At 43.8% G+C, this 25,455-nt stretch overlaps 1 protein-coding gene and 1 long non-coding RNA gene across 3 annotated transcripts in view; one reads left to right on the top strand and one right to left on the bottom strand.

Moving 5' to 3' along the window:
- Positions 1-24,575, bottom strand: part of ADTRP (androgen dependent TFPI regulating protein) — a gene marked incomplete at its 5' end in the record, with an annotated part of 34,558 nt that extends 9,983 nt beyond the window's left edge. The window contains 4 exons of the mRNA XM_082479720.1: positions 4,048-4,163; positions 15,603-15,704; positions 17,150-17,284; positions 24,423-24,575. Of these exons, the coding sequence (XP_082335846.1) occupies positions 4,048-4,163; positions 15,603-15,704; positions 17,150-17,284; positions 24,423-24,575 (506 nt within the window). The remainder of the gene's footprint in view (positions 1-4,047; positions 4,164-15,602; positions 15,705-17,149; positions 17,285-24,422) is intronic.
- Positions 12,123-17,465, top strand: LOC309669118. Of its 2 annotated transcripts, XR_014268882.1 has the most exons (4): positions 12,123-12,188; positions 12,288-12,386; positions 16,014-16,109; positions 17,139-17,465. It is a non-coding gene; the product is annotated as an uncharacterized lncRNA (long non-coding RNA). The 2 variants fall into 2 exon arrangements; XR_014268883.1 differs by having other exon boundaries at positions 12,131-12,386.
- Positions 24,576-25,455: the final 880 nt, after the last annotated feature.

Here is a 25,455-nt window from a genome sequence, read left to right as displayed (position 1 = left end):
AAATAGGTCAGGTCTCCAGTGATTGTTATGAGGATGTGCCATTCTAACGATGGGCAGCACTTCCCTAAAACGAACCTTTTGGTCAAAGAGTCCCAAAAGGCTTAACTCCTGATTAAAAAAAAAAGCACATCTGAGGAGTATGCCATACTTTCCACCACCAGTGCTAACAGGGGAATGCAGTCCCACTCTCTCTGAAGGCATCCAGCCTGCCATCCTGCCCTGAGCATCACACCTCAGAGAGGTGACAAACAGGCTGCCCCGCCAGCCTGAAACTGTGTCACGAAACTGAGGAATGGGAGAGTGCTGAGGAAAACAAAACAAAACAAAACACAACCCATGTCTGAAAAGATGATTTCTCATGTCTCTAGTTAGAGCAGTGAGAGGTAGGACATAGAGAGGGAGGGGTTTTACCTTGCCTGGAAGAGAGATTTGCTAATCCTCACCTAAGGGGTAGAGCGGAGAAATGAAGGAGGGGGGTGGGGGGGCGGTGGTGGTGGCGGCAGTGGAGCTGTCTGGGCTGAGCATGGGGATGTTAAGTGTAGAGACTCATTTTCATTACTTTAACGTAGGTTCTTTCATCAAGCAAACTGGGCTGTGACAGAGCTAAGTAGTTTTTAAAAAAACAAACAAACAAACAAACAAAACCCAAACAAACCACAACCAAACTGCACCAAAGGCCACAGAGAAGCTGAGAAGAAATACTGAAGACCAGGTGCTGACTGGAGCCCATGCAAACGTCAGCATGTGTTCTTCACTGCATAGGGCTACTATTTTCTCAGTGTAAAACAGGCAGTGACAGAAATTGTCTTTATACAATGAAGAACTAATATATTTACTTTATGTAACGAAGATCTTGATCCAATTCAACCAGCCGGTGTGCCTGACATGAAGCACTCCAACCTGTATTTTTGAACCTGAACAAATGGCTATGCAGAAGCACTGAAGCACTTTCAGCTTTCTGACTTGGTGGGAGCTATGTGTTGCCAGTTTTTTTTTGTCTTGGGGCATACCTCCAGATTCCTGAGCTTACTCATTTTGATCACAGAATAATTGACAGTTTTGAGGTTGGGTTTTTTTTTTTTGCTAGGGATTTCATAAATTGCACCCCACAACTTGCAAATGCACATTGATATTTCGTATGGGTAATCACCTGTTAAATACACATGTGGGCTGCAGAGGCTTGTTATTCTGAAGATTTCATTTTACAAAATTTCAATTTTCACCAACATTTTACCTTGGATATCGGTGAGTGAGTCAGAAGCAGTCAATGGCCAGAATTATGGGGACATAACAGCCCTGAGTATAACCAAAGTTGCCAAACTGCTATAGAATGGAGTACAGCATATAGACACAAGGGAGAGGTGATGTGCTGTCATAGTACAGCCGGTTGCAACCAGAGGATTTATCCTGTCCCCTCATTACCCATTCATTAATGGGACCACTGTGTTCACTGAAGGGAAAAAAATAAGTATCTCTGGGGAATTATTAAATAGGAAGATCCAGAAAGGAGAAAAGAACCTATTGGGTGCATATGAGTTCCCTGAGACTGTGGTTAATTCAAATTAAAAGGTGGTGAACTGAAAATGAGCGTGCAGTGAAGGAAAAATATTTTGATTCCTAACAGAGGTGGAATATGGACATATGACAAGAAAGCCGTCAGTCTCTAGATTGAATTTGGTTTGGGTTTTTCTGTATCTTAGTTTTGTATACAGAGTGAAATCTAGAAGGATTTATACTCCCTTGCAAAGGTAGTTTGAACTTTTCTTCAAAAACATATGCAAAATTGTGAAGATTCAGATTTATTTTATACTGATCTATTACCACTGAAATGGGGAGGGGCAATCTATTGTTACTCCCTTTTTAAGATCTAAAATGCCAGTTCTAAAACTTTTATGTTCTTCACTGTTTTCAACATGATGATTCCTGGAGTAAGGCATTACTTAATGCAGCCAGGAGATGCAAGATCCATCCTTGCAGGAATTAACTAACATGCCTAAAGGTTCTCTTAGCCCTGGTGTCCCGCAACTGAAAACCACCTTTCCTTTTTGAACACGATGGGTATTCCAAGCTATAGCGAAGCCCCGCTGAGAGGCAGGTACCTGGTGCAAGGTGTCACTGGCTGCTCGGTTTCGCTACTGCCTTGCAGGGACCAGTCGATGCTGGGGAAGGGGGAGGACAGTGATGACGGTGGCAGTTCAAGGAGAGGCTTTTAGGAAAGACTCTGTAGCTTGTGAAGCATAAGGGGCCCAAATGAGGCTATTAAATCACCAGGTTGTAGCACTGACAGTAAGATAGGTACACGTGTTAAGATTTCAGTGCACGGGCTAAAAATTTTTTCTGTTAGTTGAAAGCTGTTGCCTGCGGTTGCAGGGAACCAAGACAAGGAGGGAAAAAGAAAGCAGACGGGAGGTCCCTTGCTGCTTCGGGAGGAGAGAAAGTGACAGTACTGAAATACTAATGTCATTTATCCAGTTATCAGGGCTCTGGGATACAGGCCACAAGTGCTCTAGGGACCACCTTCCACTCAGGACCCCGGCTGCAGCATGCAACATCAATTCAAAGAAGATACTGGGAGGGCTCAGATGTGTTGATCCTCATCCTTTGATGAGGATCCAGGTCCTGGCACGAGCCATGTCTCCTGTGGGGTGAAATTGCTCAGCTGATAGGGGCTTTAGGGGAAAGCATGGCATATATGACTGCAATAGTTGCATGGAGAGCTGTCTGGTCTCAAAGACAGTAAAAATCAAATGCTGTCAGAAGACAAGCCAAAAAAAAGCTGGCGTTAAGCAACTGAGTGAACCAGAACATAGAAAAGGAATTTAGGAAGCCGTGGTCATAATCCTATTAGGCTCTGGGCTGGATTAGGATAAATGGCTCCTAACTTGGTTATGTACTGTAGCAGTGAAGTCCATTGCTTCTACAGCCACTCTGATGGGTTTCAAGTCACAAGAGCATTTCATCTGTGCAGTTTATTTTGTATTCCAGATTTTCATTCGGTGGGCTGAAGGTAGTCTCTAGCTGAGAGTAAGAACTGGTGGGTAGGAATGGGATGGATGGATTCCCTCATAGTCCCAGTGACTTCTCAAAAGTCTTTGCATGAGGACGTTGCCTCTCTGCTGACCTGTTGTTCTGTATCCTCCACCCTAGAGCCCAGGTGTTTCCTGAGCTCTGGAAAGTGATATCACAGCATACCCTGAAACTATGGACCTGTTCCTGAGCTGAGACTCAACATAAGGCATACTCAGAGTGGTTTGAAGTGTTGGCAGCTGCCCATAGTTGGATGGCGTGGGCAGTGTCTCCAGACCCTGGTACTGCAGGCAGGATGCAATGAGCAGCAGTAGATGCAAACCCAGCTCCAGGGGTGCGTGATGCACATAGGAGGTGGGTGGATGGCTATGGGCTGGAGGGGGTGGTCAGATATAGTTTATTCTCTCAGGATCACCCTCCTGCAGGTTGGAGATCAACTGTGGCACGTTGCTGGAAATGTAGGCGGTGTCCACTGGTGGAGTGGGAGGTGGTAGTGGGGCTACCTTGCTACCCGTCAGTTTGCACCTGGCTCTGAGTATCATTTTCTGTCTCAAGTTTCTAAACCCAGCCATGTGTCCCTGACAAATACCAAATGGAGTTTTACTCCTCTCCTGCACAGCGACCCCCAGACCTTTGAGGTTTGGTGTTTTTGCAGTGAGCGAGACAGAGAGAGGTGGTAAATTTGATGGTACCGGTAGAAATAAAACCTCCAGTCCAGCAGAAATAACTCAAAGTACCCTGGAATTTATGACAATTTAGTTGCTTTTCTATAAGAGGCTTTAGAAGAGCAGGAGATACTATGTATGTTCTCAGGACCTGTATTGTGTTTGAAGAAACCTGCTCTGCCTACATTTGGAAATAGTTTTGATGTGTCTCAGCTGAAGTTTAAATTACTTCTCCACAGAACAGACTTCTGTCTCCCATGTGCCTGGGAGGGAACTTAAATCTAAGTACAGCATTTGGCCTTGTTTTACAAAGTAGATCACTGGAAGAAAATGTTTTAAAGTACATAAATCTTACCAACTGATATACAGAAAAGAAACAAATCCCAAAAGGACCAATCCCTTCTTCTTTGCTGGGTAACGATGCGGTGTGGCAAGGATTTCCAGGACAGCAAATGGTAATACAGCTGTGTGCTGAGGAGAAAAGAAAGTCTGTCAGTGACAGGTCACAGTGCGTCACCTTCAGTCATTGCTGTCACAAAGCTCAAGAGCCTGCCTGTAAGCAAAGGATTATTTGACAATACTGAATGTTGTTGTATACAAATCTGCATACTATATATATTTTTTTTTTTTTATATAGTGAAGAAGTAACCCTGCAGTAACGAGCATGGAAATTTCCTTGTTAGTATGCTGTAAAAAGTACTGTAATGAGGTCTGCCTGTAGAATGATCTGCATTACTTTATAATAGGTGAACTTTCATTTTACGCTTTATAATGAAATGTATTTTTGGGTAATTCCCATTAGAGTAAAAAAGATATTGAAGTCTATTGTTATGCGTGCTTGAGGATGTCAAAAGTCTCCTCCTTGAACTCATTAAGCAATTGCTAAATTGCCTTCATGTTCTCTTCTATTTGTTACTGTATTTGAGATATTGTCATTTATTGTTTACTCCAGTGCAGTTGCAGTGTGTTTTGCTTCTCTTTGTAAAGTGAAAAATGTGGTGGTAAACATACAGGGGACTTAAGTTATCTGTGATTCAGGATGATGAAGGCACTTCAAACAAGCTTAACCAAGAGTTAGTAGAGTTAGCTTGCTGGAGAAGCTTTTTTTTCCTTCTCTCTTTTCTTGGTCAAAGAGTTTGGATTGTATTAAGCAGCTTCAGTTTCAAGGGCTTTTACGATGACAACTGTCTGAGCACGGTGGATTTTCAGCACAGGGCAGACAGCTTGCTGGCACTGACTGTTTTGTGGTGGGGACCTGCCCCCAAGAGGGGTGGTCAGCACTGTGCACCTGCAGGGAAGTCGGGAGCACAGCAGAAGCCCTTCTGGGCTCAGATGTTAAACAAGCAATGCTTGTTAGCTTGGGATGCTAACGCCTCAAGTTGTTGGCTGATTTGTGGCAACTTCAGAAAATAATTTTTTGGGGTGAAATTGCCCCACTGAAAGTTTTGTAATATTCCCTGAGCAAGTAAACAATAGTTTTAAGTTGCAATACCTATGAGAAGGCCTAAAAGCACGGCAAAAACAGTCAATGAGGTGCAACAGGAGAAAACTATAGCAACAACTGTAGCTGACTAGTTGGTTAAATTCCTATTAATTAAGCAAACAGTTTCATGGGTAGATGGGGGAGGAGGTGAGGGAGGGCAGCAGAGAAAGATAGATAGACTTTTAAACAGAAAAAAACCCCACCAAGCTAATGAATATTTGGTTTTCCCTAAAAGCACCACCCGCTGCGTGTCTGGTAAGATGTTCCTCTTGTCCCAAGGAAGTGGTTCGAGTACCTGCCTTCAATATACGTATTTGTCAGAAGTTGTGCTGAGTATCTGATATGGTAGTATGCTGTCAAAGCTTTACTGCTGTGTATTTATAGTATAAGTTGCCACAAATACGCATGAAATTCTTTAAATGCACATTGAGCTACATACAGCATTCATGAAAACATTCTTTATCTATTTGTTTAAGAGGCAGACATCCCTTTCTTGTCTGCTGCTGCCACGTGACAGCTCACTGGAAGCTACATGTCCTCCCTCAGGCCCCCCAGCACACCCCCAGGAGCTGCTATGCGTACCTGGCTGTCCTACTACCAAAATAACCCTTCCATCTCAGTTGTTATTCTGCAGAGAAAAGAGATAGAAACGATTTATTTGACGTTCCAGTTCCTCTTACTCATTGGCACTGAGATTGTCGTCTGTTCTGTTTGTCACGAAGATATTCTTCAGCTCTGTAACCCGCCTGGTTGACTGAAGAGGTCTCATTGTATCAGTACAAGCGATTCCTGGATTCATTCAGCTAGAAAAATGTCTTTGGTGCACACAGTTTTCATATATAATCCCTGTAACTGTCTCTTAGTTAGAAATCTATGTGTTAAGCTGCTTTTAGAATGATTTAAAAAAAAAAAAGTTTATTTTCCATAGTTGGTCAATAGTTTGACTAAAACACAAAATCCCCATGCAAGACAGCAATGACGGAAAACTTGCACTTTGTCCACACTTTTAGGCTTTAGCCTTTCGCTGTGGATTTGTCCGTTATGCCGAGTGCTTGTAAGTCCTGGTTTTCATTTGACAGCTACAAAATTCCTTTGGGATACCTGAAATGTCCTTGCTGGTCTTTTAATTAATTTAAACACTTTTAACAACTATAAGCTGGTTGTTCCAGCTGTATTATTGCTGTCCTAAGAGGGATTTAGTAAGACCGACCTGGTGAAATGATGCTTTGTTGAAGTGAACAGTTTTTAGATGGGGGTTATTTTATATACTTATTTCCCTAGTTTGGGGCATTTTGTTCTCAGAGTGGATGTTAAATAAGTACAAGTCAGCACTATGATGCTGCTTTAATAGAAAAAGCTTGTGGCATTCTGGGATGGCATTAACAGGAATATTGTGTGTAAGAAAGACCTGGGATAAGTAACTATGCTGCTCCACTTGAATTGATGAGGTTTTGGCTGGCACTCTGTCTCTGATTTAGGGCACCCCATTTTGACAGGTGCAGATAATTTAGACCACGTCCAGAAAAGGACAGCACAAACAGCAAGACACTATGAACAGGCAAGCAGTCCAAAGACAGGCATAGAAATCAGGACTGAATGTGTCGTTGCGTCTGGAGAGAAAGATGAATGAGAAAGGTTTCAAAGGCTTGAGAGGTTGGTACAGTGATGACTGTAATGGGGAAGTTCTTCATGCCCATCGCGGGTAGGACCAAGAGTGATTGGCTCAGTTTTCCTCAAGAGAGGTGTAGATTTATACTGAAAAATATGTAGCAAGGTCAAGCAGGGAAACGATCACCTAGGGGAGCTGGGCAAGCCCTTTACAGGAGAAGCTAGAAAGGAAGTTGAATGTGATTCTGCCAAGCATCCTCTGGGCATCTCTGACTCAGCCTCAGTTTTCCTCTGGACCAGCTCGCCAGGGGCCGTGCAGACTCCGGAGCTGGTGCAAGTGCACGTGGTCCAGAAGCAGAGAAGGAAAGCATGGAGAAATGGGGGCTGTTCTGACAGGAGCAAGCTCTCATGACTAAGACCACCAACATCTCCACTTGCTTAGCCAACTTCTTCTCTTTCTCAGATCATACATCTTTGCGCTGCCTTATGGTACCAGAATCCGGCAGGAAACAGGGAAGAGGAGGGAAAAGCAGAGCTTTGCACCTCATTTAGAATTTCTCATTTGCCTCATGGGAGCGAGCGGCACTGCACTGGATGATGGCTGGAGGCACCCTGCAGCAGCACATGAACAACGTGAGGACAGCATGATATGGTCACAGGGAGCAACAAGCTGGGGGTGGCGAGAGGGAGCCCGCTGCTCTAACACACACATCGGCACTGCAGCAAACTGGTAGTGGTTACGAAAGACAGTTGGGAGCTCTTCTTTTTATCCTGCGTTGATTTAGAAAATGCTGATTTGCTTAACTAGTAATTTTTTGGTGGGCTCCTCCACTTATGGAGGAGTTAGAGAAAGTACTCAGGGACCCGTAAATCACAAGAAGTTTGAAAGCCACGGGCAAAGTTGGAAAATTGGTCTGCTTTTGGAAATAGCCAAGAGTTTGGTGGAAGGGCTAGGTTCAAATTTCTGCTCTGTCTGATTTGCAAGGGCTTGAAGCTGAGCTTCCTACTCCCTGGGAGAGTGCTTCCACCTCCAAGAGCTGCAGAAGCGTTCAGGAGTGGAACTGTCTGCCTCTTGTTTTGTGAACAGTTTTTTAAAGGTTTTGGATCTATCCTGATTTGGAAAAATTAAAAAAAAAAGAAATTGTGGCATAGGAAAGCTGCTTTCCTCTGTCCAATGATGACACGGGCACACGACTTACTAAAGTATGTGTTATGTCTTCTGTACAAATAATTGTATCTTTAAAAAAAAATTTGCCATATATTAATCCAATTTTATTTATTAATGGATTATTATCTTATTCCTACATAGAGAGAATCGCCGTATCTATTAGCTAGATATGCTTTTTGTAGGGCCATTTAAACTTGCCATGCAAATGCCTTCTTGAGACAGATTTGTACAACAGTTCTCAGCTACTTCATGCACCCCAGGATGAAAATTTTTTGGTTAAGCATTTTTCCTTTGTGGAAGTAAAGCTTCTTTCCCCCCCCCCCCGCTTCCTTCTCATGTACAGTCCAGTCCCAACAAACAGGTGGGAAAGTCTTCCCTTGCACTTCTTTCTGCTATCTCAGAGTCTACTGGTGACTTCATGTATTCTGAGCATATATATGCTGAGCCCAGTTTGTCCATTTATGTTAAAATCACAGTGGAATTTCCCCTCAATAACTGAGCATGTTTATGAGAGCAGATGCGTTATTTACACAGGACACACCAGAGGAATGCGTGGTTGGCTATGGGGTGCAAAATCTGCCCTTTGCCTATGACACGCAGTTGGCTTTCCAAATGATTTCCCTCTCACAGCCAATAGACGTTGACTTTGGCAGCATGATTAGCGACAGACCATATATCATGGTTAATCATATCTGCTGAAAGGCTTTAAAGACGTCTCATATCCTTCTCAAAAAACCCCCGATGTATTTTCTCATTTGAGTTATTTTTACCATAGGTCTCTAGCGCATGGTCATTAAATATACTTTCAACCCTATTTAGCTGCACTTTATATCCTTAAACTGACATATGTCTGAAGAGTGCAGTATTTGTATGGGGCCAAGTTCAAATATACAGTTTTGCCTCTTGCTTTAAAGAAAACTTAATAATTAAGCTCAGATTGACACAGATCAAAACATTGGCAAAAATTGCTGGAAACAGTGACTCATTTTTTATTTCAATTAACAGTTTCTCAGTTTCACATGTAAACAGTGAAACTGTCAAAAATCATTATCGTAGAGGGAGAAAACCCCTGTTTCACTCCAAGGTAAGGAAAAAAGGCTAAAACAATAGCTGCATGCGCTGAGCAGGCTATCAATGACCCAAACTGAATCAGAGAGCTATTTTCTTCTCTTGGCAGGAATCCTGTTAATATTTATTTTGATGTTCTTTGAAATGTTAATATATTTACTTGTTTAATAACCTCAGCTTGTTGAGGAAGGCTTTCAGCTTACAAATTTTGTAAGGACAGAAGTATTTTAAGTGCCTTTTTCTTTTAAATTTGTTTGTACAGCGGAAAGATAAAAGTTATGGGACTTACAAAATTATCAGAGGCATTTTGTTAACTAATCACACTTATAACCTGAGTTCTAATTCCAAACATTTGATGTGAAAATCCTCTGTGGCTCTTTTTGACAGTTGTTATGACTTTTAACTTGGGTTTGATTTCTTTGCTTTTTTCCTGACAAACTCAGGTGAATTTGAACTAGTTGTAAAATGGCAAGATTCTTTTTGTTGCTCCTAAAATCTGTCATCTGAATACAGGGGAGGGAAAGTTTCTTAAGCATATGCTGAACTTTATCTGAAATATTGGCATGATAACTCATCTCCTGTGGAGAAGAACGAAATTACAACATTCTTCTGTTTATTTTTTGTTTCCTAGCCTATGTTGTATGTTTCCCAGGATACATTTCAGGTTCATGAGTTTAAACTGAGATAAATAGTCCTCTCTGGATATTATTTCCACTGCTTGGTAAGACCGCATGGAATTTTTACTTCCCGTATATGTTGAGTAATTTGTGTATTTATTCAGTATTATAGCCTCGTTTTGCTGTTGAGAACGTAAGTGGAAGCGGGTTTCCTGGGGCTGAGGAGACAGGGCTGGGTAGAGCTTGTGCTCAGCTGGAGGCTCCAGCCTAGGCTGAGTTTTAAGCCCATGAATAATCTCCCCAGAGCTGCTGAGATCACTCGCCCGCCTAACGCGCGCGTCGCAGTCTGACTCGCTTTGACCCGGTTTGACTCCAGAGCGAAGGAACCGATGCCTCGGTTGACCTTAGCTGTTTGTTTCTAATTCGTCTGCATTTACGCGCCCTCCGTGTCTGCTTTCCATTAACATGTGAGACTTTAGCGGGGGATTTTTCACAGTTACCACTGGCCAAACTAAACTCCACTGGGTACGGTTGGACACCATCGAGCGCTTTTGAAAAACTGCCCGCGTTTCTCCTTTCAGGCAGATTCCCTGCAGAGCTTGGGGTGCTGACAACCACCGGTGGCCGATACTCATGCTGGCATCTTCTCCGTCGGTATGTCACTGCGAGGAAAAAGTAAAAACCGGCTTTGGTGCTGTCTTATGAGGCTCCTGAAGTCAGTGTGCGCTGGTTGACCCTTGAGATGTTTACTCAGTTATTCAGCTCTTAGTTGGGAAACGTCTTCTCGTCTATGGAAATTTCCTTGGGTTGGATGTTTTTATAAACATTACAGCCTGTGTTATCGGTGTGTAATAAAATTAAATGGCTTCCTGTCACCATAACCTCTATTTAGTTTTATACCCCTCATAATTTTCTGTCTGTCTCTATGGTCTCTCCTTTCTTGGCTTCATTTTGGAACAAATTCCCTCTTTTGATTTATTTTGCTATGATGCTGCCTTCATTCAAATGCCTCCTTTAAAATTTTCATTTGTAATCTGTCCTTATACATTTTTCTTCCTCTCTTAAACTCTCTTTGTTTTTTAGGGTGGGAGGGGCTTAAGCATCATCGTTTGTTTTATTTCCTTAACTAGTACGTTGCCTTGGTTAAAATATTTCATTAAAGAAATAATTCTCTCTCAGAGTTACTACCTGTTTTTTATATTCTCAGCCATCAGTCCATCTTCAGGGAACCACAGGTTTATTTTATGGATCGAGCAGGAGGTACGAGGAGTCCTGTTACTGAGCAGGTGTGGTGACAAATTAGCCAGGAAGCTATTCCTCAATTTATGTCCAGCAGCACTCATCTCTGAACTGTCAGCTCCTATCTGTTTCTGCCCTTTCCAACTCCGTTCATACTCACCTGAAAAGCAACATTATTTTTTTTTCTGCTTTTGCTGAGAGATGTAGGTAGTTTGGGAGCATTGTCGTGAAAATGGACGAAACGTCAGACCACTGGTACGATAAAAGGTAAAAGAGCTTCAGAGATAACATTCCCTGCGTGCGCACGTGCATTTTTGGAAATAAGGCCCTGGCTGAATATCCTATTGCTTACGAGCAAATGTTTTGTCTCCATGTCAATGCCAGAATTTTAATTGCATTTCTCCCTGACATTAGATACCTCGTCTAAGAAGCTGATGTTGCGCTGCAGCTGGAAGCTGACATAAGACTGAAGTGACACATCCTTCGCTGCGGAATATTTGTCTCCAGCTGTTCCTTCACGGGGTGGGCTACGGAGGCTGCACCTGTGCGCGTTGGGGTAGCGGCAGCCCGGGAGGATTCCCTGCCGTAACACTTGTCTGTGAAACACATACTTTCTCCCTAAGGAAATGGGCTTATGTCAACATAAATGGAAACTTCAAAACCGTATATATGTAGTGCTGGGAAAAGCCGAGCATCTTTGCTCTTAAAAGTGTGGGGTGATTAATTTCATGTGCCATATCCCTCACACACACATTCTTCTTCTTTGCCAAAAGCCGAATGTAATTGGAAGACTATGAATGTCCATGGTTGCCAGACAGCTTAAAATTGAGATACTGTGAAATGCAAACAAATGGAAATGTTTCTCTCTCGTGTAAATATGCAAGAATTATTAAGCATTAAATACCAGTTGCAAGGAGGATCGTTTAAGATGGTCGAAGATGAACTTGAGGTGGTTCTAGTGTACACACCTGGAGCAGGAGCCCAGTTAGAGTGGCCTGGACAAGCGGGTTCTGCTCCACACTGATTTTGCACCCCCTTGGTCGGTTAGCATTGCAGCAGCTTCCTAAAATAGCTGCAGGAAGATATAATCCTGCACATAGATGCCCTCATATGGGAGTAAGAGTAATTTGTATTCATACATCTTATTTTCTTTTCCAGGTGAAAGCAAATCATACTGATCCAAAATAACGTTTCTGCTGATGTAGTTTTGTACACGCTAGAGAAGGTAATGCTTTAGCTAGGAGGGCAGAACACAAACATCTTGGAGAGACCAAGAAGCTCCAAGACAAGAGGGGACGTGGCGAGTCTTACTGGTATTCTTAAGGGCACGGTGGGTTGCTTCAGTGGAGGAAAATTACTCGTATGCACCCAGGTTGTTCTTTCACTCCCCTATATTTTCCTTTTGTGTTAAGATACTGCTTAGCTACTCTTCATCGGGAGAAAGTGCAAAAGAGCTGGAGAGGCTCAGGCCACGCGGGGTCTGTTGTCGTATTTTGCTGAAAGTCTGCCAGGTAAGCGATTTTTCTTTCGTGCCTCCATTTACCGTCCCTCCTTTTTTATTCTTAGTTATTTAGCTTATAAGGTCTCCAGAACATGCACGGTTCATAACTGTGTGTCAATAAAATGCCCAGGACACCGAAATGCTGATTTTTGTCAAGGTGAGAGGGTAGCACGGCTACAGAATAAATTGGGAAAAGAGATGGCTACACTAAACCTAGCTGCAGCCTGAAAATAAAGAAAACCGCTGTTTGCAAGAAAAAATGTGTTTTACAAGAACTGTGCGTTACAGACTGAAAATATAAACCTCTTTTGCAAAAAGGCAACTGTACCCTTACCATTTTTCTGAACACATCTGGTCAATGCTGATATGTATCTGTTCTTTTGTTATAGATTGAAATGTTTTTGAGTGATCTCTTCTGACCCACCATTGCCCCTCTTTGTTTAGCGTTCAGTTCTGTCAGACCCTTCAAAATGTAGTGTTCTCCTATACTGCCATTAAGTTGAATAATACATGCACATGATTTAATCCAAGCTGTCTCCAGCAGTTAGTCGCCTTCTGGAGAGTATCCAGATGTTGCTTGAAAAGAGATGACTGGGAAAGAAATAAACAATTTCACTTGACGAATTGGCCAGCGTATCTTTTGTCTCAGCCATCTTCTCCTTCGAAAATCTTGTTCAAATAAAATAATTGTGCTTAAGACATAAGTAGGGTGGGGGTTTTTCATCCGTGAAGCTCAAAGCTTTGTATAAAGATGGTAAAAGACAATTATCCCAGACAAACAAAAGTGGAAACTGAGGAGCAGCCCTTGGGTTAAATTCAGTAGAAAGGCAAAGAGAGAAACCCAGGTATTCTCAAGTATTCGGCCTCCTTCAGATATTAACAAGATTCCTTTCTGCATTAGCCATCCTTTCTGCAAAACAAAAAAAATGTTTCGGCTCAGAGTGCAAAAACATGCCTAAAATGTAATGCTCTCTGTACGACTCTGGGCTACCAGGTGGGCACCAGTCTCCCACTGCAAGAGCAGTAAATGTGAGAAAAATAAAAGGCTAGTTCACTTTTGCAAGGGAAGTGCTGCAGCATCACTGTGAACTCAAGGAGCTTGGTATTCCTGAAGTGCTTTTGCATGATTATTTTTTAGGTTCACTCTTCAGTTACATAACGACATATGTTTTCCCTATTTACAATGTTAAAATAGACCGAGATAAAAAAAAATACTCCCACTGCAAATGATATGCCACTGACGTCTACTACTGATACACCGATGCCTTTTTCCACCAAAGCCAGCTAGATGCTGCCTCAATCTGCCGTGAAATGGCTGTAATCTCAGAGCCATAAAGTACAGCAACGTGCAAGGAAATGAACCCAAAGAAAAAGCGCCTGCTTGGCAATCAGAACTTGGAGATTGTCCCTTAAAGTGTTGGTAGCTCCCTGGATCTTCCCAGTGTTCCCAGTGGATATTTTGGGTTGGAAGAAAGAAATGCCTCAGCTACGCCTGAAGGCACCTGTTGGAAGGTGTCCCAAAATGGGGGGCTTGTCAATAGCGGGGATCAGTCTACTGCGGTGGCAGATGTTTTACACGCGATAGTGACTGGAAGGAAAATTTCCCACCCAGGAACTGTCAAACACAAGATGCCTGCAGTGTATTAAGAGCTTTAGAAATAAAATACTAGGTTGTGATAGAGGTTCGCTTTATGCGAAGTTTCTCTCTCGTCAAAATAATTTTGAGGAAGAATTGTTTTCCTTTTTTAACACCTGTTTTTGACATTTCTGAAGTGGAAAAGCTTTTTGTTGTTGTCAGAATGACTCTGTTATGAAATGTAGATGTAGGTAGGGTAAGAAAGGAGTTATAACGAATACGTTTGAGGGATTCCTGCAAAGACTTCTTGCACATGAAATAAAAATGTAACTTCTAGCACCTCTTAACCTTCCCACGTCATAAACAAATGTGGAAATGGAAAGGGCAAATTCTCAGCTGTGTGCTGGGATTAAAACAAGCAGCAAAGCCCATCTCCTCTCAGCTCCACCCTGTCCCCTCCCCTTCCCCAGCACCTCCACTGCCACCAAGACTTTAAACTTCAACCAGTCGCGCATACCAAATCCCGGACCTGAAACCGGTGTGGTGCTGAGGACCCAAGGAATCTTTCTTTTCGGTGGACGATGGTTTTGAGAAAGATGGGTGCCCGTTTGTGTCTGTGCAGACAGCTGTGTAAGGAGTGCCCCGGTGGAGATGGATTGGTGGGCAGAGAGCAGGTGATAAGGTTAAAAGTGCAGGATGGCTGCAGTTTATCACTCGGGTGTCGGTAACGCAGACATGCGTATGTGTGTTTGGATTCCAGGCACACGTATCTGAAGATGCCTGTCTAAATCAAGTGGCTGCTCAAAACCTTTAGCAAGCGTCCTCAGCCAGAAACCCCAAAGCCTCCCGCGTTTACCTTCAACGCGCACCGGGAACTGCTGCAGTGGGTCACAAAGGGTTGTACTTAAGAAATGAAGTCTGGAGAGAAATGAGTCTTCTGTGTGATTATTTCATACTTTCTGGCTTCTCTGATTCAGTCTAGTGCTGAACCTCTCCCTTCTCTCCCCCTTCCCGTTAGCCCCACGAGGCCTCCCTGACCTAACAATCCACCCACGGTTTCCATGTTACTGTCAGCCTCCTTACACTTGACTGATGAGAAATATGTGATTATTCAACACATCATAAAAACAGCCAGAGCAAATGAAGGAGAAATCTGGAAAGTATTTATAGAAAATCTGTAAACAATCATTGCAATTCAGCTATTCAAAGCTGTGCACACATTAGCTTATTAGCTGTTGAGCTGTCAGATGTTCTTTGGTTCTTTCACCTTTTAAAAAAAACTAAGAACTGCTTTGTTATACTCTCAGCAATTTTGTATTTCATAGACTTCTGTTTGCAGAAACAATTTCTTTTTTTGCGCTACAATAACCGAGAAGAAATTATTTTTTTCCCTATGACTACACATCATTTCGTTGACTTCAGAGGTTTGACAAGCACCGATTCACTGACATTCCTTGTGCGCTAAAAGGCTTCTCGAGGCGACTTCAAGCACACACGTCTGTTTGCTGTGTACAGCTCAACATCAGATTCAGCTAAGTAGGAAGGAGGAGGTTGAGAAAGAAGAAGCCATGAAACTCTTCTGGAAAGAGACACGATGTGACGGTGGGACACTCATTGCCTCTGCGAGAGGCAGGGGTGTTTCTTACTCACCATAGCGTGATTTAACCAGAGCGGGATGACTCCATCAAGGCTTTTGGGGTAAACCAGCTCTCGATTGTAGGTATACAGCGTCCAAAAGGATATAGACACAAACTGGAACCAAAATACAAAATGAAACAAATTTCAAAATGAAAGACAAACATCATTGATGGGATTTGGCTAGTGCTTTCATTTCTGAGAAGGCAAAACTTCTCCTACATGAAGAATGGTGATATTGCCAGATAAACTCATCTATCTCACATGTTACAACATAAAGAAAGGAATTTACTCTGAAGTGCAGTGTTCTGTGTTGATACTGCAAGAAAAAAACTCTTTATAAACTGCCAACACTAACATTTTCTGTGAAATACTAGATTAGCTTTTAACTTCCTTTTTTTTAATTTTTTTTTTTCCCCTTTGCAGATGGGATCTTTTGATGGTCCAGAAGTTCTTCTCAAGGGATTGGCTGTCAAGCCACAGCATTTGTTCTACTCAGTAATGAAGTAAAAACAGATCTTGGTAAGACAGTTCACCTAAAATTTACCCTTATCTTCACAATCCCTAAACCTAATCCATAAACTGCAGGTGCAAGCTGCACCGTGGGCACCCGCTTTTTCCCCAACAGGGGCGGATTTATGGTGAGAGAACTTAGCTATAAAAAATGTACCCTGCTATCGGTTACTGATATCTGGAAGCTGATTTGCACTTTTTTGGCCTGGCTTTGTATTTGAGCACACTTTGTGCCTGGGGTGTGAGATGCTGGAAGAATGAGACTACCCTGTGCCTCTGTCCTGCGGGCACGGCGAGGATGCCTGGGGGGATATGACAGCAGCATCGTGAATACTGCTGTGCAGGGGAGATAAATTAGCCAATCTCTCTGTCTCCGTCACTGGCAGGACTTTTTTAGTGAGCCAGCTGGCTGAGCTGCTTGTGGACCAGATTTAAGCAGCGCTTCTGAGCCCTGTGAGATTCAGAGGTGGCTGCGGGCTTCGTTCACACAGAGTGGTACCTACATGCATAAGTAACCCATCAGTTCCCGTCCAACCCACAGCACCAGATAAACAGCCTTGTCTGTGAGGGAGCAGGTGATCCGTGGTGAATCTGATGTTGGCCATGACTGTAATTATTGTCCTGAGAATCTGTTTCACTCCAGTGATTATTTAAAGCCATGCTGGAGTCAGAAAAGGAGATGTGAGATTTTGCTGCCTCTTAGGTACCCTCTCATGTCCTCCTGGCCCGTGCTGCCCTTTAGAGAAATGCTCTAAGTCGATAATACCACAGCTATTTGGACCGTGAGATTATCGGAGAGGTTACACCTCATTCACCCTTTGGGGGTCAATCTGTGTTCGCTCGGGGACAGCAACCCTAAAGTTTGTGCAGGAGGTTTTGCTTTCAACCATAACAGGCTCAGCACTGTTTATTCTTCTAAACGGTCCAAATCCATTTGCAAATGGTAAAAGAAAGCCTACAGCTCTTATCCATTTTATACATGTGCATGTTGTGCTATACACCCCTAATCATTTATGAAAACATTATTTTTACGTACAGAGGTTACTTACTGTGGACACTGGGAAAGCCAGGACACTGAAAAGAAGGTCTCTGCTGGAAATTACGCACTTAGCACATCGCAGTTTCTTAATTAGTCTCAACACATCAGCCAGGAAGGACACCCCATAGAAGACAGCCTGCAAAACCTAAAGTAATTACACCTAATGAGGGAAACTCATCCAGCGTTAATTAGCACGTTCCTCAATGAACTCTGTTCCTGCTCTTCAGGGAGCTGTTTTGCTCGTGAGCTGCGAGCCCGCGTGAGGGAAATAGCTCTTGGCTAAATCTTTTTTACTAACTGAAACTGATTAAATAAAGTTGTTGGGAAGATAAGTTTAACAGTATCTCATTTAATAGACCAAACAGAGATGTGTGATGTGATTCAAAGGGGAGGGGTGGAAGGCCATGTGGAAAGCCAGCTCCTTCACACTTCGCGTGTTAATTGTCAGGTTCGATGGATCCGAGCAGGAGAGAACAAAACACGCCAGGAAATGTTTCCCATAAAGCAATTGCTAGATAGCTTCTCCCACCATTTAGCCAACGCAGGGCCTGCTTTCTGGGGCCTCATGGTGCAGTTGATCTCAGAGTCAAGTACCTCAAAATGCTCTGACATGAGAATTCGTTACAGCAGTTACCAAAACCTGACCCTCTTTTGCTGAACTCGGAGGGATTCAGGAAAGGTTTTCAAGTGCTTAGAAGCAGAGATCCAGACTTCACTAACTAAAACTGAATAAGTTAAACCCTTTATAACTAATGAATTTTGGAGATGGGGAGGGAGGGGCGGGTAAGGGGGGCATTGTCTTTTGGTTTGGTGGTTTTTTTCTTTCTTTAAATCATTTACTAGTAATGAGGGTGGGGTTGTTTGGGGAGGGTGCTAGGAGGATTTGGAGTAGAGTAAGATAAATGCACAGCGACAAAACAGAATCCCACAAATTGCGTATGAAATTGTCAGAATATTGTGGTTTAAAACAATATTGCTCTTCTGGTTGCTCCATTTTCTCTCCTAATGCTACATGGCAGATCATGCTGAAGAAGATTTGTCAGATAGACAAATGCAAAACCTAACAAAAAGATACTTCTCCCGCTACCTTGCGTTCAGCACTGAGTCTAGTTCAGCTCTGTTAACTCACGGGGCGGCCTCTTCTTTTTAAGGTTGTCCCAGAGAGATGCAATATGGGAAATGCCGCCTACTGCGAAGGCTGGACCCACTAGCAATGCTGAAATGGAAAGAGGCTGTGTTACAGCTTTCAGGGTGAGATCTCTTTTGCCATGATCTTACTCTGAATCAGATATTTATTTAGAGCGAAGCGTCTGAAGCTGTGGCTGATTACTTCACCAGCGTCTGAAGGAGCTGAGCAGGGTGGTGCTTGGGAGGGGACAGAATTAATGCAATGCTTTTCCATTGGCAATTCCTCTATTATCGAAATATCCGAGGGAAGGAGGGGACTATGATTTCACCATGCCCATCTTCAAACAAAGGTTTCTGCAAGCTTTAGTTTGCAAGTTTGCAGGTCCCAGGGTCGCCTAGGGCAAGGTATGGGAGGTCGTGCACCACCTGGTTCAGCTGCAAAGCCCCCTGTTTCTTCTCTGAAGCACAGAGTGAACGGCCACATTTTTACATAAAAAAAAAAAAAACAAACAGCTTCATCAGTACTCATACGGTTTTGCTCAGTTCTGAGGCACTCAAATCAGCTCTATTAAATGTGGTTTTCTCTCTTCCCCCCCCCCCCCCCCCCCCCCATTATCACAATTAGCCTCTGTAACTGCAGGCCCAATCTCAGTCTGCAGGGATTCAGCCCTCCAAGTCATGGGTGGGTCTAGCTCTCTATGGACTTTTCTAGTCCATACTGGGGCGCAGCATACTCAGACCCAAGCACGTGTTCAACCAAAACATCTGCCCCAGTCCTTGGCCTCGCCAGGACACCAAAACCAAGTCCTCGAAGAGCTAAGAAAAGCCGGGTAGTAAACAGAAGCTCTTGTTACACCCTGTAGAGTCAGCAGTAACTTTCTGTAAAAAAGCATGAAAAATGAACGTGAGGGTGGTGACAGTCTGGTGACACACGGTGACTAATTGCCAATAAAGCAATTAGGGAGAAGCCTGGTTCCCAGAGGATGGGGCTATTATTATCTTGTTCATGGTCAGCCTTACATTAATCATGGGACAGGGATAGGCTGCTTCTTTCCCCCCCTTCAAAATTAACTAAAACAAACATTTCTGAAAAGAAACAGTCCCAAAACAGCCACGTTCCCTGTCTGGTATTCTGTCATACGCAGGGGAGGACAATGTTATCTTCCATATGGAAAATGCTTATCTGAATGTGTAACCTGACCCATTTCTCTGGCTGAACATGGAGAAGAACAACTCCTGAAGGAGTTTGAACTCCATCTCAGGAGCTTGTTTTTGCGCTGCTCGTATCTCTGCCCTTGTCCATCGGTGTGGGTTCAAAGGGGTTTCAGGCACTTTGTGATCATCCTGTATTTTCAGGAGCATTGGAAGAATATACAGGTAATGTTCAAGCCAGGAAACTGGACCTAGCTGGAACCATCCCCAGTAGTGCTCAGTCTGGCAGGGTGCACCGCCGGTAGACTCCGGTCACAGCTCCGAACCTGTGCTCTTCCAGGCTTATTCCTGTAAGAAAGGTGCATCCAAATCTCACAGCCCTTCACTAGTGGCAAAATGTTGACATTAAAAATAAATAAATAAGCTGACATGAAAACAACAAATTATTCCAGATGTCCTGTGAATTTCCCAAACAGCAGTGCTGGCGCTCGCAAATCCATTGCAGCCGCTCGTGGTGTATAAATCCGCTGGCTGTAAATAAAGAGGATCCCCTACAGTATTCCCACATGAACAGGAGGAAGACTGGAAGCATTCAGAAAGCTAATGATTAACTCAAAGAGGAGAATATGGAGATGATTATCCCTGTTGGAGAGACGCTGCTTTCCTCTCTAGACCCCGCAGAGCTCCATGGCGCTAGGTGCTGTAGAAACGCTTAATTTGGCCAGATCGATTTTCCAAACTGAGACTCATAGTGACAAAGACAAACCTTAATTTTTATCTGCTGCAGTGATCAAAGGGCTGTTTCTGTTTAACTAACCTGACATGATTTACTTTCGCGTATAAGATCTGGCCATATGTGTATCTTGAAATCTCCAACTAGTACAAATAAACTGGGCTCCAAGCTCTGCCCTTAAGGGGGGATAAATCCAATATTCTGAGTAGGCTATTAGACAACAGTCAACATTTAGTGTAGCCACACATCCATTCACATGATAGCACCCTGGAAAATATGTATACTAAATAATGGGTCCATTTTGAAATAAATAAAAAAAAACCAGCTTTCAGGAGAATTGAAAAGTATTTCAATTATGAGAGACGAAAGCGCAAGGAATAAAATGGGTCAGGAATGCAATTAATAGTTTTTAAAGGTGCAGTGCGCTCTTTATGCAATGATTTACTAATAGATTTACAGCACTGAGCAGATTTTTATGAGCTCAGATATTTCAGGCAATGAATGATTCAGCTTGTACTGTTTGTGTCACAGACAAATGAATACAAAACCGTTTTTATCTGTCATTTCTGCTTGTTCAATAATCGGTCAATGAACTCCTTTGATACAAAACCCACTTATCTTTTTTTTTTTTTTGCCTTACAAAAATATTTCCTTTCTGGATCTTGATTGCTGTGATCATTAACTAGATAAATGAATCTGAAGTAACGTCAGAGCTGTAGCTCTCTTGGGAGAACCGCATGACTGGTGAGGAATTGAATGAGGTGCTTAAAGAGGGTCATATCTAGAAGAAATTCTTCAGCATCCCTCCAGCAGAGTGAGGAGTCAAGCTGCATTTCCATCCCCGGAAAATGTCACATTTTCCAGTATTTCCATTTCGAATCAGAATGAGCTGGCCACAGCAGCTTTCCACAGAAGGAAATTTTTAAATGCAATTCCAAAGAGCTAAGAGGAATGGGGAGGGGGAGGGGTGGACGGTGGTGGTGTAGAAAATTTCCAGGTGATTCAGCCAGCTGGTGCCAGAAGCCAGGCAATCGCAGCCCAGCAGGAGATAGGCAGAAGAGCTGGACAAGCGCCCTGCCTGCCTAGCTCTGGGGAAGCCTCCAAGGCACGTCTCAGCCCTCTCCAGCGCGGTGGCTCCACTGAACCAGCACAGCCCAGCAGGAAGTTTTTCCCTGCTGTTCTTCCCCGGGACAGAACCTCCCGGCATCCCGAGGTATCTCCCGGCACTATTTCCAAAAGCACAGAAATGTAAAGCATCGGGCGTGCACCTGATGGACGTCTGCGGTTGACAGCCATCTCTTGTTCCTTGATGTCCCTCAGCAGCAACAGGGAGTGGGTTTAATGCCAAACCATGGGACAACTCTCCTAGGCCCTGTGGAGCCCCACAGGGAGCTCCATGGTCCCCTGGACTGTATTGTCTTCTCAGGAAACTTTTGCCACCCAGAGACACCCTCAAACGCTGTCCAGATCAAAGGGATAATGGGGTATGAGGGCATTTCTTTCCCGGGGCCCCTTTCACTCTTTGGCAACCCTTTCTTGAAAAAAAACCCATCTCTGCAGAATAAGGACTACTGACCAAGAAGGAGTCATTTTGCACACCCTGCCCCATTGCCGCATTTTCTGTGTGAGAGAAAGGCAGCATCTTTAGCCCAAACCATCTCCCTGCTGGTTGACAGCTCTGTTTTAGCGTCGGGATTGAATCAATAAGTGGTTAAAAGATAGGAGACGGAGAACTGGAGAAGTGGAGCAAGGGCCCTCGCTCACGGAGATTTAATGAGACCTGAGCTGTTCAGCAGATTCGTAAATGAGCTGGGGAAGGGAGTGAACACTGAGGTGGTAAAGCTTTGTAAATCTTTTTTTTTTTTTTCTATTTCTTTTTCTGTCAAAGCAAAACCTGACTGCAAAATTGCCAAGGAATCTCGGGATACTGAGTGCATGCAAGATCAAATAGCAGGCGAAAATCAGTGTTGGTAAATGCAATGATGTAATGCATTTTGGAAAAAAAGCAACTTCAATTATCTATTTTTCAGCAATGGGTTCTAAATTAACTATCACCATCCAGGAAAGAAATGTTGGACTCGCTGTGGATAGCTCTCTCAAATTGCCGGCTTCTTGCTCACCAGTAATCAAAAAGACAAATAGAGAGTTAAGAATTGTTAAGAAATAAACAACAGAGAAGGAAACACCTTTAGGCCGCTGTATAAACCCATGCTGTGCTCATAGCTCAACCGCTGCAGCCTGCCCTACTTACCCCTTCCTGAAACTAGAAAAACTACTGCAAAGGGCGACGAGGACGTTTTAATGAAAGAAGCAGCCCTTTGTGAAGAGAGATGAAAAAGGCTCGGACTTCCAGCTTGCAGAAAAGCATCACCGAAGGGAAAATTGGGTAGCGGTCTCTAATGAGTGGCAAAGAGAAAGCGAACAGGGACGGATGATTAAATTACAACACAGAAGTAAAGGGGCATCCAATTCAGTTGTCCGGAAGCAGGTTTACACCAACAAAACGAACTGCTCTTTCAAACAAGGCACACCTGAGTGGTGGCACTCACTGCCTCAGGATAGGGAAGGCATCAGAATTACAAACACGTATGTTTTTCCCTTCAGAGAGACGAAGGGAATTCTTTGAAGCTGGATGATCATTTCAATGAGTATTTCTGCATCCCAGAATACTGGGAGATGGGTTACTCGCTTTCTCCTCTCGATCTCGTGCTTTGCAGCTGTGTCATATACTGGGTGATAGATCTCATTCTAATGGTGCCAGAGGATGGAGATGCTTTTTTGCATAAGGGTATGGTTGGTACTTTAATGGGGCCAGCTTTACCCAAAACCCAAAGGAGAGGAGCTGGGCACACAGGGAGCAGCTTGTCTGGGACATGACTGGTGGTGTTTTAGTCTACTGACACGTCCCAGCGGTACAAGCTGAATGTCCTTAAGGTTGTTGAACCCTGACCATTTGATTGCAGGCATTTCAGAAAAATACATTTTTAAAAACATCACAAAAGCCGAGGTCTACTGATATGAAAATAACATAGCAACAAACCATTGCATACACCATCCTGACTGCAGCGATATATGTGCCCTCATCCTTCCACGGTGGCTTGGCCACTGAGAAGGGCGCTGTGGCTCCCTGACGCCAAGGTTGTTGTAGCCACCTCATGTGCCGTTCGCTGCCTCTTGGTTGCAAATATTTCACAAAATCACAGAATGGTTCAGGTTGGAATGGACCCAAACTTCTCAACCCCCCAGAGGTCTCCAAAGACCTCAGTTGGAGCTGGGGAGCCCTTAGGCTTCCACTGGACTCCACTGCAGGGTGTCTCCTGAAGAGCAAAAGTAGAGATAAACATAGCCCGGGCCAGACCTCCCACTGGTATTTAACTCTGACGGTCACACAGAATGGACAAAAAGCTACAGAGGTTCCTGCAGTCATCCTTCAGTTTAGCAAGTGTCCCAGAAGTATGTCCCTTGTAGGAACCCTCTGCACATGCCCAGTCTTGCCACCCCACTGCCACCACTGCCACAAGTCACTGATGAACCACTTGGACTGTGAACAAGCCTTCTCCCCCAGGGTATTGCATGTGCTTTCATTTTGTTTTCTATCTATCTTGTGAAAAGTTTGCGTATTAGGAGAACCAGAACACAATATGGTCTATGTTTTTCTGGGTATTTTTAGGAAATGCAGCAAGGAGATGATAGCACTGTTAAAACACACGTAATATTATCACAAGCATCCCTCTCCACAGGCTGGATTTCCTTTCCCTCATGCTCTCGACTGATTTTCTAAGCTTGTACTCTGGTGAAATTAGCACCATGCTATGCTTTTTTGCACCTTTTCTGTAATTTACAAGACATAAAAGCCTATTAAAAAATTGAAGCCAAGCTCCAAGCAGCATTATAATGTGTGTCGAATCAGGGGTTAGCTAACACGCATCAAAGTTGCACGCGTCCTGGCCGGACATACCCTACATTTCTGTCCCTACCCTACGTTTCTGTCCCTCTCCTCAGTAATAGCTTGTCTCTTACGAAGAGGCAGCTAGCTTCAGAGTACTTTCTGAAAGTCAAGCAGCTTGCCAGCCAATATTCTTTCTGCATAAAACCTGCGAACGCGTTTCACAGCACAAGCACGGATCCCTACTTAGTTCCCTTTGGGGCATAAACCGTTAAAGGAAGCAGTTTAACAGCAGCAAATATACCAGCTGCATATGTCTTGAGGCACAGATGGCAGACAAACAAATAGACATATTGGTATCACTGTACAACACGATTTGCTTACCAGATTGAGGACTGTCAAATATTTCCACTGCCCACCGTAAAGGAACACTTCAGATGGCCGCTCTTCTGTTCTTACATGCGTGATCGAATAGGCGACAAAAAAATACCAGACAAAAGCAAGGCAATGGTACGTTGCGAGAGTAGAGATTTCCATGCTTCAGCTAAGAGCAAGTGATAATCAGTCCAAAAGCAGCTTTTCTCTTAAGGTCCTCCGTTGCTGTGCATGGGAGATGGCAGGGCGGGAGGGTTTACTTCGGAGCAGACTCGGGACAGGTTGCCACTTTGCTCTCGTCGCAAGGAATATTCACGAGGCTGTGAACTTTGCTTCTGTTTGTTTCCCTTCTCACTGCACAGACAGGCTGGGGGGAAGGAGAGAAGAATAGGCTTATTCCCTGGATTTAAATGCCTCGCTCAAGATTAGTGAAGATTACTTGCGGAGTTACATAAGTTTTGGGGGATTTTTTTGCAAAAGTGGGGGGAGCTTTGCTGCTGATTTTGTGTAATGGGCTGTCGTGCTCCAGGTAGCGCACGAAAACAAGCAGCCTTTTCCTCACTTGTAGCTATGGGAGCGGCCATGTCTCCAGCTCACCTTGGGAAGCCTCTGAGACTGTTTTTCCCTTGTGCCAAAGGAAGAAGTGGGAAACGTAACGGTCTGTGAAAGGAAACAAGTGGATTTGTTGATAGGCTACGGAGGTGGCAAGGAAGCTGAAAGGATTCGTAGGCAAAGGTCCTTGGGGTTCACAATCACTGCAAGTGTTGACATATTTTTTTTGTGGGGGAAGGCTCTGTCGCCTTTACGCCGCTCCGTGCAGCTGGCACCCATCACAACCATGCACAGCAGGTTGGTCAAACCCCAAGTCGCTTTGAAGCTCTGGCAGGGATGGAAATATGGGGCAAAGGCCTTGGGTGACAAACCCTAAGCACTGAGCAGGACATCTCCCCTACCTGCCTTTCATCTTCAGACGGCCCCTCTTCCCTGGTGCGACATTATCGTGCCGTCGGGGCTGGAGTACAGAAGAGAAGAACCGATACTC

Source organism: Vanellus vanellus (genome assembly GCF_965231255.1).
Source record: "Vanellus vanellus genome assembly, chromosome: 2".
Taxonomy (NCBI): Eukaryota; Metazoa; Chordata; class Aves; order Charadriiformes; family Charadriidae; genus Vanellus; species Vanellus vanellus.
Note: the sequence above shows the minus strand (reverse complement) of the source record. Positions and strands in the feature narration are given on the sequence as shown.